The sequence below is a fragment of the Conger conger genome, chromosome 7 (genome assembly GCF_963514075.1).
Source record: "Conger conger chromosome 7, fConCon1.1, whole genome shotgun sequence".
Taxonomy (NCBI): domain Eukaryota; kingdom Metazoa; phylum Chordata; class Actinopteri; order Anguilliformes; family Congridae; genus Conger; species Conger conger.
Window position 1 is genome coordinate 40,746,196 of NC_083766.1, and position 16,438 is coordinate 40,762,633.

Here is a 16,438-nt window from a genome sequence, read left to right on the forward strand (position 1 = left end):
CCAAAGTGACAAATGCAACACAGGGCTTAATGAAGTTTTCTATTTTCTAGAGAGTAAGTTACAAGTTGGCTATTTTATATTATTAGTAATAATAATACATTATTTTTAGGAACAGCATTATCAGTGAAATACCTACTGGACCATAGAGATCTCCAATCAAGCTGTTGGGAATGGCTACAGCCTGAAATTTCAGGCTGTGTATGCACTTGTGACCATTGTACAGGATCCTCTGGTTTGTCCCGTGTCTGGCTATGGGTCGTGAAGTGCCATCAATGAACCCGAAGCAGTTGTCTAGCGGGGCTCCCTTCTGGTGTATGCAGTCAGCATAGGTTTGCAGAGCGGCGGGGCTTAATATGTTGTCATTCCATACAGTGATTTTCTGGTGACGGGTGGCATAAATGTAATCGAGTACACGCTGCATCATGTTGCTGTACCGGCAGGGGTATGTTAGCCTCTTCAACAGCATACATAGCGCCTCCATTCCTCCCGCAACACTTCTCGGTTTGCAAATTAAACTCTCATCTAAACACTCATCGTCCTCCATGTCTTCAAGATTAAAACGGGAGTACAGCTCATACGGTAAATCTCAATTTTTAGATTTATTTACATCATACAAAACAATGAACTCTTCTGAAATGACATTGTCAGCAAAAGCAAACAACAACTCCTCCCCGGCCCTTTTAAAATACATTTTCGCTAGCTAGTGTGTAACTCGTCAGCATAAACAGCTGTAACATTAGTATATCGCAGTAGCCCACTGTTGCTTAGTGGAACTTCTACTGATGGCTACGGCGTTGCCATAGCAACCCCCATAGCCGTTGATGCTTAAAGTCCCTAATAAAAGTATTTGCACATTTATTCTCAACAGTAGGTCAGGGAGATATATACTCAGGTATTTAACTTTATTAGGTATTTTTAGACTTGCTACTCAGAGTCTACTTAAAGTTATGATGCATTGTGTGTCCAGAGATGATATTCTGCATACCATAATGTGTGGTTATTTGTGTTACAGTCACCTTCCTGTCAGCTTTGACTAGTCTTGCCATTCTCCTCTCACATTTCTAATTATTATTATTATTATTATTATTATTATGAATCCTTTATTTTAATAGGTGGTCACATTGAGATAGGAATCTCTTTTTCAAGTGAGACCTATATACATAGGTAAAAAAACACATACAGGCATAGAGATAGATACAATTCAGGCAACCGTTATAAATAACAATAAACAGCATACTTTATCAAGGCGTTTCTGTCTGCAGAACTGCTGCTCACTAGATCAGCAGTTTCTGTGATACTCTAACCACCCTGTCTGCCACCAACAATCATTCCACGGTAACTTAGATTAAATTTTTCCCCTATTCTGATGGTTGATGTGAACATTAACTGACCCATATCTACATGATTGTATGCATTGCACTGCTGCCACACAATTGGGCTGATTAGATAATTGCATGAATAAGTATGTGTGATAAAGTAAAAATGCTTCTAATAAAGTGCTTGTTGAGTGTATATGTATGCTGCAAATAAAATGATATTTATGCAAGTGTTTCACATATGCATGTGTGAGTGTTTCACTTGTGTATGTGTGAGTATTTAATATGTACATATGTGCTTGAGTATACAGGAGTATGTATATACGTGCAAGTGTTTCATATGTGTACATGTGAGTGTTTCACATAGTTATTTGCAAGCAAAGTTTGAATTATGGCCTAGATGGCTCCTCACAACCTGCTGCTGTGTTGTAGGCTGTCAATGATTGTGTTTCGATTCATGTGAGCAAACCACCAAGCAAACCACATGCACTGTTTATAAAAGTGAAAGCATCTGATCACTTTAAAGATCCAAAACTAAGTAGGATGTGTTCATCTACTGTGTTCATTCGAAAATTGTTTACGAATAACAATTATGTTGTAACCTACTGTTACATTTGTATGTAGCTAGCTAACTGTACATCCACATAAGAAGTTAAGTTATAACGTTAGCATTGGAGATTATTCATTTTTAACCATGAATAATCTCCATTTTTAATTCAATTTATCATAACTGAGATTGGGAGATATTGAGATTTTGAGTGTTGAGATTTTGAATTGACAACAGCAAAATTCAAGATGACAGGTGAATTTTATTATCATTTTATTTTATTTGTATCATAAAATGTGTAATCTGTAATTTATAACATATACTACCCATTGTATAGGCCTATTAAGTTGCTTTTCCCGTAAGATTAAGTTGCCTTTTTTATCCTGTTGTATGTAAAATGCATCATCCATAAGCTTCTCCGTTCTGTCCTGCATCCCCCCAAATATTGAACAGAAAATGGTGCCCTTGTCTGACCCTACAATAAGCATTTTCAGTACCTTTAAATAAAGCATAGCCAAATAAAGACCAGAACATCTTTATTGATTGTGTCATGGGGCCAGTTTTATTGAATAATGTTCTGATTCTTCAACCAATAAAAACTCAAATTTTGGTGATGTCACCATGTCAGGAATGCCTGGTGGTGGAGGCTTGATCCCAGGATTTTACCAACAGAAAAGGAAATATGGAAAAAGGGAAGGACAAAGGATGAAGAGAAGAGAAAAAAGAATAGGGATGGAAGAATGGAGTCAAGAGTCTCTAGAAAGGCCAGAGTGTGTGTTGTGTGTTGGTTGGCTTTCACAATATAAAAGGTGCTCCATCTTTACTTCTGAGCTGGAATCATGCTGTCAATGGCCTCTCCCTTCTCCAGCTTCTTCTCCATTTCAACCATCAATTTCACACCATCAACTACCAGCTGGACCTGGTCAACCTCAGAGGAGCCCAGACGGTCAGCATTGGAGATGTCAAAAACACCCCCCACAGAGGCAGTGTCCACACCACCTGGAGGAAACAGGAAAGAGGTAATCACCGAAGAGCTCATCTACCACTTTATGCTATTATACCGGAAAGCAGTTCCCATGTCCGTTCATGTCCATATGTACATGTCAATTTAATGTCGGAGAGACGCACCTGTGCCACGTTTCTGCAGGCGCAGCCTGTTGAGGATCTCATCGAACTTGGCATGTGTGCTCAGCTTGGGCAACTTGACATGCACACCACCACGCAGGCCAGTGCCCAGATTAGAGGGGCAGGTCAGGACATAGCCCAGATGCTCGTTCCACATAAAACCGTGGTTGTGCTTCTTGAAGATCTCTTCAATCTGTCACAGATGAAGAGCAATAAGAATGGAATTCCAGATGAGGTACAACAATTTCCAAAATGTAATTAGTGCATATGTGATTATGGACCTTACACTATATGTTTATGTATGAATTTAAAACTGTGAATATACAGTATGGGTACCTAGAGCAGGGGTGCACAACTCCAGTCCTGGAGGGCCGGTCTGCGAGCTGGTTTTTGTTCCAACCAATTACCTTAATTTATTTTTCTGACAGCTCTAGAAATGATGTTGGTTCACTCCTATAGAATCTTTAGGATACACTTGCAGTGTGCAGCTGTAGCTGGTGCATATACCAATGTTTGATGAAGACATTATTTAGCTAATTAAAGAATTAAGAGCAGAAGTTTGTACAAAATCCTGAAGCGGATTGGCACTTGCTGTGCACCCTTGATCCAGAGGATATATGAGTACAGCAAAATAGTATGGTTCTGAGTAAGATATCAAATCATTTTTTTTTCGGGAACATGAAGGGTTGGATATGGACGGCATTGTGAGTTTGGACAGGGTTAAGGTTAAGATAGGGCTTCGTGCTAGGGTGATAAGGAATTTTGAATCCTCACCTTCTGAAGGCCCACACAGAAGCGTCTGAACACCTCTCTCATGTTACCACCTTGCTGCATGGAGATGACACGCAGATGGTCCTCTTCATTCACCCAGACCAGGAAGGTCTTGTTGTCATTGTGCCTTTATGAGAAGATCAGCTCAATCATCAATACAAATTTATTTCTAATATGGACAAATAAACACTATTTTAAATGTATATAATGAATATGTAAAAAGTCTCATACTCAGACAAGCCACCCTTGTAAAAATGATTTATGGAAGAACAGCCGGGGGGGTGGGGACTGGAGAGAGGTTGGTCCCCCAGCACATTATGCAACTGGGGGCTCTCCCTGAAAATTCCCTGAATTCCCACGCACTTCCTTAGCAACTGCTCGTCAATTCGTGACAGGATAATGCAAATTGCTAAATTTAATTTCTGCTTGTGCTGCAGATTGTTCTGGAGACTCCCAAACCAGGAAAGGTGGGATGCCTGCATACTCACCAAATGCCTCTTGCATCTGGCCAGTCACGAGCCATACCAGCAGCCAGCAGCAGGGGGGAGACAGGTTTGTCAAACAGGAAGTGGTCAGCAATCAGCTGCTCCTGCTCCTGATCGGTCATGCTTTTAAGGGGGTAGTACTTTCCCTTGAACTCTCCATCCAGGCTGTTCAGAGCTACAAGACATAGAAGTAAAACTTAATAATAGCCCACAGGTGCAGACATTTCATGAAATGTCAAAAGTTAATTTGCACATCATTTAATAAAAATTGCATAATTGCTAATTGAGGATGTTACTTATTTTGTAAGTCAGTAGGGCTGAATCCTGACTATTTCTGTTTGTATTATTGCTATTATCCGAAAATCCAAAATTACTTTTCCCCCAGGCTTTTTTGCTTAGTGAAAAAAAGTAAATTAACTTTTGCTTATTCTACAAAGTTAATGCAATCATCACATTTGGCAGATATCATGTCTGGTGTATCCTGGAAAAAAAAAGTATTTGTTACTAGAAACCATTGCCAATACATATCAATGAATTGTTGTGGGCGTGGGCATTTCTACTAAAACAGCTGCACTCGTGAATCAAATTTGAGGAAACAAGTAAGTTTGGGCACTTCTGGGTTTGATACCTCAACACATTCCCTTCCTTTGCTGTCTTTTTTGTCAAGTATTTTTACAAAGTTTGTGATGTTCAACAAGCTTGTGCCATACAAAAAACTTAAAAGGGGCTCTGTATTAATATTGACCACTGGAAAATCTGTGAATTCTTGAAGGCTATAACAAACGGAAATGCTGCCAAACATTTATACCACCATGAAGAACAGCAAAATTCATTGTCATGTATACTTTTTGTTGCTCCACTTAATTAAAGGCCCCCCACAGGCCTTTGCCCAAGTATCAATTCAAAAGCTTCATTTCTGTTCCACAACAAAAGGGGTTGTGCATTTAAGTATATATCAGGCTTAACAGCAATGCACTGGATAAGCATGGCTGTTACGTGATTGTTATGTAATGTAATGACGGAATAGCTGTTAGCTTGGTGCACATAGTAGTTAGCTAGGGGTGCTACTTACCCTCAACAGACAGCCGTTCAACGGCTCTGCGCTCACCACGGCTATTGTGGGGGGGAAGGGTGTATCCTTTGATGCTGCGGCCAGTACGCACACGTGAGCTCAAAACATAGTTGGGGTCAAGATCATCACCGCCCTGTTGAGTCACACTCATCATATCATTTACTTTTTCGTTTTTTTCATTTTTTACTACTTTACTTTCATTTGATACAATCATCATTACAAGTCCCAAAGATTACAACACAAAGAGAATTATACATTTTCTTAGAAATTTTGCAATATAAAGTAATAATAATAATAATAATAATAATAATAATAATAAATAGCCTGCACTGCTTGGACCACTAATTATAAAAATCATTCTAACAAAAATAGTACAGAGTAAAATATCCAGTGTTAATTAACCTGGGACCATATGTACTCTGTAAGATTTGCTTTAATACTGGGTATTTTGACCAGCTTCCAGAACCTGCTGGTTGGTCCCCTAACAATAATGACTTTACAGCTGTTCTGATGCCTGTGTAGCGTACCTTCAGATTCTCAAAATTCAGGTCAGTCTTATGCTTGTCTGTGGCCTTGTAGCCGCCATGGCGGTCAGAGATGATAGGGTCCAGCAGATCCTTGAAAATCTCATAGGTTTCCTCATCACCAGCAACACAGCCAACTGTCATGATGAAGGGATGGCCTGTGGACAGAGAGTGGAATCAAGAATCTGTGCACATCCACAATCAAGTTTAACATGATCCCTTATGACAGGGTATTGTATTTTTTTATGCATGTGGATTCATTGTTTTCAGTTTAAAGATTTCAGTGTTTCGCCATGCATTGATTGAAATACTTAATCAAGAAGCTCATCACACATGTGTTTAAAAATAATAGAATATCATGTTGGTTTGGATTCCTGAAATACATCAAAGCATTATTTGATAATGGCCTTCACTACAAACTTTACCTGGGTTGTCCACTCCAGTCTGGATGACATCATCCAGGGTGTAGCCGCTGGGGGTCTGCTTATCTCTCAGCTTGGCGTAGATATCCTTGGTCAGCGCTTTGGCCATGTGGTTGTTGTGCTGGGAGAGGTCTGGGTACTCCTCATCCACAGTGAAATTCATTTTGAAGTTGTTGTGGGTGTTTCCGAAAGGCATGATTGCGTTTTTATGTGGTCTGCAAAAGATAAGTTTTAAATGCTGTAATGGACAAGGGAAACTAAGCCCTCTCTACCAATGAGAAACTTCAGCTCCACAGGCATGAGTGGTAGGAAACAATGAGAAAAACACAATAAAATAGGGAGCATTGAACAGAATTGTTGCCCGGTCCATGAGGCAGATAATCCAAGAGAAACTATTTTAGCGAATAATCTAAAAGTTTTTGAGGAAGGGTCTGAAAAACCATGGTATCTCTAGTTACAATTCTAGGTGTCATTTGCCAAGTTTCTGAAAACCATGGTATCTCTATTTACAGTTCTAGGTGTCATTTGCCAACGCCTAATGTTACAAACTATCAATAGCAATGGCAAGAGGGGCAGCGCTTTCTGTATAACCCCCCCCCCCAACAAGCACAAATAGTTAGCTCTTTTACATGGTATTCCTGCAGAACCATTTACATTTGTTACAGTGCAAATATAAATTGCATTGGTGGCTTTGCAAAAAGTCTACAAGGCCTTTTAATACAGAATGTCTAAAGCAGCCAATAAACTGAACCAGTACCATACAAATCTTTATCTTTAGATATTTTGATATTCTCTGAAGTGGGATATATTTAATTCCCCTTTTCTATCATTGGATGACAAAAGATCAGTATATTTATTAAATTAATATATAAAATTCCAGGTTAAGCAGTGGTCTTTTTTCAGATCTGAGGGACAGCTGGGGTTATCAATGTCCAGAATGGGTGTTGGGTTTTGTTACCTACATTCTGCGGTATATCACATTACCAGAGAGTTGCATCACACAGATATACATATGGATATGCACAATTCTCACTAGAACATTCTATGCACCTACGCCTGGACAGTGCTGCACTCAAACCAAAACACCAACCAATGCAGCTACATATCAACATATGCATGACATATGAACTGGTCAGCCAACACTTTCCATCATTTTCCATCACTGGAAAAATACCCAATCAGAAGTGAAGTCCACCAAAAAAGAAATACGCATTTATAAATAAATAATCACCTTTTTTCAATAACATATAAAACCTCAAAATACAATCAGTAGTTGTGCAGTTTCACATTACTGTTTAGTTTTTTAACGTTAAGTTCATAAACCATATAAGCTGGAAGAAAGAATATTTTTTTGTGTGTGAAAATAGGAGAGTGAGACTGACTCATTATGGGAAGCTAATATATTAATCTGCAGTCATATTTCGATTACTTAGATGCACCATATCCCCCCTACAAGGTGTTGAAGGTAACAGAAAGCAGAGAGCAAGTTGCAAACTGCAAAATTCTAAAAGTATTTCTGTAAAACAATAGCATACCTCCCTCATAGCATAACATAACATGCACACGTGTAAAATCAAATCTTCAAACTAAGAGACCGTGGAGCTGTTCTTAGTAATTAAATTATTTTTCTTAAGTACCAATGGTTACATGTTTAAATATACCTTAGAAATGAAATAACAACCTAATTCCCTCCCACTTCCTCTCAATCCCAACCATTGACAAACCTGATTTTACCTGCACAAAAGAAAGAGGTAACAGTCCTTGGGATCAGATCCTGTTCACCAAAGCCAATATAAGGGGTTGCCCAAGTTTGAAGGTCTTAGCCCTTTGCTTATATACCCAGCAGGTGTGCACCCATTGGTTGGGACATGTTCTTCTTGCTAAATGCTCATTGGCTGGGTTTGCTCTCTCATACCCTGTTTAGTTTCTGAAAGGCAATAACTTACATCACAGTCGCCCAAGTTGGGACAACAGCTGTATCCCCCTTTCACAGCCCCTACCCCATACATAGCTGACAGAGAAGGGGGAGGGTAGAGACGGGAATGCTGGAGTGGAGACAGAAATACAAAAAAGCTGATCCACACTTTTGCCAAACATGCCAGAGATGCTTACATCTAGCTTATGGTTTGGAAAAAATAAGTAGTATTTCTTCTGTTATCACATGGCTTTATTTCCATGCTCACTCTCTAGGTTCCAAAGGTCATATCCATGTGCTTTAACTCCTGTTGTGTTCAAACATATACATGCTTCAAAATTAGTATGATGTCTCTTCAGCTTCAGTGACCAGAAATAAATTATATATGTGGCCCATAATTGGTGGAATCGGAGGCGCCTTGTGAAGCCTAATCCTGTCTATCACAGGCAACCAAGGCAATAGTTCAAGGGGAAACAGATAATAAATTAATTGATGTGTCTCACTGCTAGAGTGGAACACAAGACAACTTTCTCTTGGGAAACTCAAACAAAATGAAAAGAATAGAGCAAGGAACTTCAAAGCCACTTTCTGGAAGATCGCCGGTTTGATCACTTCCCTGGGTGTGTCAAAGACACCTAAGCTGACGTGCTGGTTGGCACCTTGCATGGCATACTTTCACTGTTGGTTTGTGTGTTTGAATGGGTGAATGTGAGGCATTAATTGCAAAGTGCTTTGTGTAGCTGTAGTTACTGGGAAAAGCACTGTATAAATACAGGCCATTTACCATCGTTTTTTTCAGTCATACACTAAGGTAAAAGCATATAGCTTCTTTGTTTTTTGATGGTGAGAACAGGAGTCTGCTGTCAAGTTTCAGAATTAGATAACTGTGAGAATGACTAGCGTACTATGATGTAACTGTATGCAATAGAATATGTGTGGCAGAGTGTGCAGCAGTCTATATGGATATCCTGAAATGCAATCCAACAGTAGGCACATGGGCCAAACAATCAGAGCTGGACAACAGGATGTCATACTGTTATCACAGAATAAAAATATATAAAAGAACAACAAAAAAAGTCCCCCTACCACAGGCCGGGCCAAAAGCTATACTACTCCATTCACACATACATGCACTGGACCCAGTGACACCAACCCCACTATACTGCCCTGCTCACACCTACATGGTGTTGAAGATAACACATAACACAGAAAAAGCACTGTAGCCCGATTACTTTAATTTATTTTCTGGTATTTGCTTGCTGTTACTCTGTGCAGCTTTCATAGCCCGCAGAGATGGTGCTGAAAAGTAAAAATGTGATATAAAAGGTGTCTTCTCACAGCTACTGACACCAACCTGACATCTCTAGGAACAACTTGACGTGAGGGACTAAATGGTTTGTAATGCATTTTTATAAAAACATGTCTTTTTCTCCTGAAATTTAAATATCATGTTATTGGTAAATGGAAATTCACCACCTTGCACGCTGTCTTGAATGGCCATGACACATATATGTATATTGCATTTCATACAGATCACAATGGCTACTTACAGATGGGAAAATTATGATATTTCCATTTTTTTTTGTTTTAGAGCTTGCAGGTGCTTATAGTGTGTGATCTGCATTATGATTCCCTGGTAATGGCACATCAATTAACTAATGCAATATCTCATGGGTATTAAATAAAACAGACCATACCAGATGTGATTAACCCTTGGGAAAAGAGAGGGAGAAGCCCGTGCTCAGACAGAGGAAGGACAACATAGGAAGTCTTGCCGATCTGACCCCCGGATGCCCAGGTTTCCTGTTGCAAGGTCAGTAAACCTTGGAGCAACGAATGCCCTCATCTCAAGTTTTAAACTGGCAAAAGACAAATGAATGAGAGCTGAAAAGTTGAAAGTGAATAAACTGAAACCTGGTGGAAAGGTAAATTAAACTGGATGAATAGAAACAGAGAGGATAATGCAAAATAAAAGAGAAGGATCTCAGGGGCTAGATCTGTCAGGGTGTGAGAGAGGTTGTCAGGGTGCCCTTGCCCTAAATTCATACCCAGTGTCCTGTTTCACAGCTGTCAGCCACCCGTCCATCCTTGACATGACTTACCAAATTTGTCTCTATCCTGGCTCCTGCTATCCCTCCTGCTGTTCCCATCCCACACAACCCTACCCTATTCCCTTGCACACACATCTCCTCTTGCCTGTTGTCGCAGCTTTATATGTTATATTATCAATATACTGAACCATGCATTCAATCGCGAAAAAATAAATTTTACTCATAATGAGAGAAAGAGTCATATATTTTTGCATATAGAGGAGGAAAAAGCAAGACTTCATTTTCTGTTTTAGGAATTGGTTCCTATCCTATTCCTTTTCATAATGAATCATATATTTAAATCTGGTTTTCTTACCCACATTTTCACTCAAACAATAAAAGAATCTGGTGGAATCAATATAAATAAGCATTAGTACATAACTGAACCCATATTCTAGCCAACCCCTCCCCCGGAATTCTGTACTTTACTGAGGAAAGAGGGTGTTGAATTTAATTTAAAAACATTTAGCAAATTGTTGTTATGAAATGTATAAATGAACTGATGCTGAGCAACTCTGGAATTTTGTATTGTTTTATTGTATGACACACTCTTCACCCAACAAATATTAACATGCAACTAGCTTCTCAGAGAATATGTATGGGAAGAAAATGTTTGAGGAGTGGGAGATGACTAAGCTGTATCTGTACCCAATCATGACTATGCTGTTCTTGTACAGCGAGCCTGACCAGTCAATCTGCTTGTGACCACACAGGCTGAAGTACTGGTTAAAGAACAGCATGGTTCACAGATCTATTCCTTCTCCAGGCCAAATAAGAAGCCCTACTATGTATGGAATTTACCATGTATTGCCATTATTCTTATTACAACTATAACACTATGTGTGACTACCCAAACTTCATTTTCCCTTTCTTATCTAGACCTCCCCTCTCAGTTCAAGCCCTAATGTAGTCAACTAAATTTACAGCAAATAAGAACCTTAGGCAGATGCTATTGTGACAACACAAGCTTCCTTGAGCACACAGCTAATTTGCATAAATGATGTGGATTGGCTGAACCTCAGAATGTCAGTTATAGCGAGCCTAGAGTGTAAAGAAAGCTGTTCTCAAACAAATGCTCATAATTAAAAACGTATAAGTAGGCCTACTACCCAAAAGCTGTCAACACTGAACATTGTAATTGAGTGAGTAATGACAAAAATGTGTCCAAATATTTGAACTGAACATTCCGCCATTCATTCATTCCTATGGGAAACTTTCAATATCTTGGAAATTATTGGGAATATAAAAAAGCTATAAACAAACACACCATTTAGGACCAAGCCAGACATTTTTCAGTTGGTTTGGTGTCGATCAGAAACTGTGGGAGGAGTACGCAGACAAAAAACCAGCGGAATAATAATAAATAAAACTCTGGGATAACAGTAGTGTGTTGCTTTGCAATCACACTTTTATTATTATTATTATTATTATTATTATTATTATTATTATTATTATTATATCAAACAATTTTGATCCGTTTCTTTTTTTGGTTGTTTTTGGTTGTACACCGATTGTGATGTATTTAGAAACCTAAGCAGCCAATATACACTCAGTGAACACTTTATTAGGTATTAGACTTATTTTTTAGACTTCTACTGCTGTAGCCTATCCACTTAGTTATGATGAGTTGTGTGTTCAGAGATACTCTTTCGCATACCACTGTTTTAATGTGTGGTTATTTGCGTTACTGTCACCTTCCTGTCAGCCTTGACCAGTCTGGCCATTCTCCTCTGACGTCTCTCATTAACACAGCATTTCTGTCTGCAGAACTGCTGCTCACTGGATTTATTTTGGTTTTTTTGCACCATTCTTTGCAAACTCTAGAAATCTAGTGTGCGTGAAATCCAGGAGATCAGCAGTTTCTGAGATACTCAAACCACCCTGTCTGCCACAAAAAATCATTCCCCATTCCCCATTCCCCATTCTGATGGTTGATGTGAACATAAACTGAAGCTGTATTTACATGATTGGATGCATTGCACTGCTGCCACACAATTGGCTGATTAGATAATCACATGAATAAGTAGGTGTAATAAAGTAGAAATGTTCCTAATAAAGTGCTTGGCGAGTTTAAATTGTTAATTCTTTGCTTAACAGGATATGTTGCTTTTTAGTTAACTTGTGTTCACTACAAAACTGTGAATTCTAGTCCTAGTTAAGATAACACGCCAATGAATTTGCTATGTAGCTTGATTATCAGGTGGGAAAATACAATCCTACAGAGAAAAAATGTAGTCTAGATTGGAAGCCAATTTAATCATCACTCATATTCTGTACATATGTAATGGTCAGTAGGGGAGAGTGAGGCATATTGTCACACTTGTCTCTATTTCTTACATTTCTTGGGCTCAATATATCACAAGGGAACAAATTACATGCCAAATGACAAAATGAGGAGTCACTTTTTTGTATTCATTACATCTTCATATCTTAATTCAGTACAGAGTTATAGATCATTAAGTCTAGGATGTGCACTTGTGACAACTTGCCCCATCAGTAGGGTAACTTGTAACATTGGATTTTTCAACAAATATATATATATTTTTTCAACAGCACTAAGGCATTGTGAATGTTTGATTATTATTATTTGATTTTTTTAAATTCAAAACCAAATATAACCAAAGGACCAGAGGGGCTGGATCTGGGAGGTGCTTTGCCCTGAATGTACAATTGCTGGGACCCCTGCTATTGTCAGCAGGGAACCTTTCACCATAATCCCCATGACAACAACTGCAGACCACCGCCCTTTTCCATTGCCCATCAATAATCTCAAAGAAGAACAACAGCAGAATGCAAGCTACTGACCCCCCCACCCCCAAAGTAACCAACTTGCCCCAAACTGAGATGTGTGCTAATTAGGGCTGTATCCCAATTTCAGTTTAACATAAAACTGCAGCTAAAGTATGTTAAATACACTTCATTTTCTCCTTTACTCAGTACAAAAATCTAATTTTAACAATACTAAAAAAGCCTATAACATGGTTTTTGATGAAAATGTAGATGGCCAGGACCAGAAAAGGCGGAATTGAGTTGATTTACAAGCACAGAATTATATATATAACAGTTCTGGCCGAAATTATGTGTAGCATTTTGACGGATATGACAGGCTAAAATCTTATGGAATATGTATCAGCAGGCCTATTGATGGCTTCTCCAGAAACATGGTCTGGCTAGAAACATACAAAATCAACAATGACCCACAAGTAACTGCAGGCTACTTCATACCTGCTGTCACCAACAATAACAGATGTCCACAACAGGGGCATTGCTAGACTGAAACCTTTACTGGGGCAGAGGCCCCCAGCACTGACACCCCCAAAATCTGCAGCTATAAAACTGCTTCCTATTTTCTAGCAGCTTTGTACTGACAAGCACTTGTGGTTCACAGCTGGGGCATTGTTAGGATTTGAGGATATTGGAGACTTGTAGAACATTATAGGGGGGGATGGGGGGCATCCTCCAGCAGCTGAACTTTTTTTCTTTTAAAAAAGTAAATGTATCAATTTGGTGCTCTCTGATATGAACAACAAAAGCTTACATCAAATAAGAATTTTCTTTTGAAAGTTATCTCTTTGAGTAGTAAAGATAAGAGCCGAAAGGGTCCCTTACATGGCAATAGAGTATGACCACCTGTTAGAAAAGAAATTGCCAACCCCTTTAACCCCCAGTACTATTAGATAAACCTGTTTCACTGTGTGGCAACACATAGCATGGATAGACATAGATAATGGCTGAATTTGAAGGTCACATGTGTACCATCAATTTCAAAACCTAAGATACTTTCTCATGTGTATGTGTTTGTGTATGTATGGTCATAAAAAGCAAAATAAATCGAAAATCTGCAAGGGGTAAAATTATTGTCCACAGTTCATCACTCAAAATGACTTATTTTGAACAGATAACAAAGGAAAATCAATTCTAACATGTTTGGTGTGGCCTTGCCTTCAGCCTCACAGCTACTGAAAATTTCCATTCTGCCGGATTTGTTTGTCACATTATTATTTTACATGAATGACGTAAAACAATTTCAGCTTGAACCGAACTGGGCCAGAAGACATTTGATATCTTGGAAATGTGTGTCTGGGAAATTAGGAACATTTTTACTTTACGACCTACATATTTATGCGATTATCTAATAAGCCAATTGTGTGGCAGCAGTGCAATGCATGCAATCATGTAGATATGGGTCAGGAGCTTCAGTTAATGTTCAAACCAACTATCAGAATGGGGAAGAAATGTGATCTTTGACTATGGAATGATTGTTGGTGGCAAACAGGGTGGTTTGAGTATCTTAGCGACTGCTGATCTCCTGGGATTTTCACACACACTAGTCTCTAGAGTTTGCAAACAATGGTGCAAAAGATTTTTTTAAATCCAGTGAGCAGCAGTTCTGCGGGCAAAAATGATTATTAATGAGGGAGGTTAGATGAGAACGGCCAGGCTGGTCGAAGCTGACAGGAAGGTAACAGTAACGCAAATAACCTTACAACAGTGGTATGCAGAAGACCATCTGTGAACACACAACACGTCAAACCTCTAAGTGGATAGGCTTAGTCTAAAAAATCACATGTAGTTAAAGTGTACATTGTTACATTTTAAAGGAGTAACATGGTGGTTGGTCACACTTTCTAGGTTTCCATATGCACTTTGCAAAAGCATTTTTAATTTATCATCAACAGAAAATAATGTTAGCTAGCTGGTTTGCTTTCATAAGGACGTTATAGTTGTGCTTTTATCGTAACTTGTCTAGCTAGCTAGCAAAAAGTACTATTGGATAAGCCAGCATCCTTACCTTAGCTAGTATAGTTGATATACTAAGTTAGCTGGCTTGTGAAAATTCAGTCTCCCAAGATGAGCGCATATCATGGAGGTAGCTGTGGTAACAAACAATGTGTGGAAAGTGGGAGCATGGTCTGTCAATTATAGCTAATTGAAAGTTCTCATAACCCCACCCAGACAGTTTGGGTGAACTTTTATAGTGAGAAATGTAGATAATACATTTAAATGACTGAATAATAAAAACATTATGCACATTTGTTCTGTTGTTGCCCAAAGACAACTGGCAAATGTAACATTCAACCACCATGCTACTCCTTTACAGGAGCACTGTCAGTTGAAATTATTTGGATTAAATGCTTAAATTATGTGTGCAGGCCTTTTTAAAATCACTGTCAGTGTAGCAATTTCCTAAATATGGGGCAAAAACATCTAAGGGCAAATACATCCAGTGATGTCACTGGACATGTTGGGCTTGAATCTCCAGCCTGTGTTTCCCATAAGGTAACGGGTGCTCAAAATCCACCCTTGAATACAGATTGAATAATGACAGGTTTATGGATGGCCATCCATCCAGGCGATCACATGACAATGAAAATACGGTAACGTTAGCATACAAATCACAGAACCTAACTTTGCTAGCCTGAGCAATATGAAAGACAGTTCTGACTTTGCCAAGTTAAGAGGACCAGCTTTTCAAATTTCACGAAGAAATACAGAGGAGGACGAGGCAGTTGAAGCTAACCGAGAGCAGAGAAGAGGGAATAGAAATTGCTGTCAGTGTAGGAACTGTGAATCCATGCCTAACACTACCGAGATGGAGAGCCTTTGCTGCCGCGAATGGGATCGAGGGCAACGGCTGTTGGCAGAAACCAAACACAGAGTTTGCATCACTGCCAATAATAACTTTGAACCCTTGCTACATGCTGTAGTACCCATTTTAATTCTTAATGGTGCATAGCGCAACCCTCCATTTATTGACTGTCATGAACTCTTGGCCTACGATCCACAAAGTGTCCAGCTGGGTTTTCAATTAATTCAATATTTTAGAAACATTTAAAAAGGTATTGCCTCAATCACCAGTGTATTACGATTACACTCTAAACATTAAAAGTAAATTAGGGGTTCCTCAATTTGCCACACCGGCAGAACCCCTACAGGTGTTTCCAGGAACCCCTTTTTATATCTCTTTTGGAACAGTTCCTTGAATAAATTGTCAGGGGTTGATAGGTGACTGGATGAATCTGTTATTACCCATAATAATATTATTAATAATAATAATAATAATAATAATAATAACAATAACAAGAACAATAACAACAATAAAATTGCAAAAGATCACATAAAAAGAATGTACTGTTTAGAATATATAAAATAAATATGAGTACATTTAAA

The 16,438-nt window shown here is 38.8% G+C and overlaps 1 protein-coding gene across 1 annotated transcript; it reads right to left on the reverse strand.

The window, feature by feature from the left end:
- Positions 1–2,398: 2,398 nt before the first annotated feature.
- On the reverse strand, positions 2,399–8,155 carry ckma (creatine kinase, muscle a). The gene is made up of 8 exons (XM_061247808.1): positions 7,997–8,155; positions 6,266–6,477; positions 5,844–5,998; positions 5,317–5,449; positions 4,248–4,419; positions 3,763–3,886; positions 2,992–3,181; positions 2,399–2,862 (listed from the first exon to the last, which is right to left on the reverse strand). The coding sequence occupies exons 2-8, from the start codon at positions 6,456–6,458 to the stop codon at positions 2,684–2,686; spliced, it is 1,146 nt and encodes a 381-aa protein (XP_061103792.1). The 5' UTR covers positions 6,459–6,477; positions 7,997–8,155; the 3' UTR covers positions 2,399–2,683.
- Positions 8,156–16,438: the final 8,283 nt, after the last annotated feature.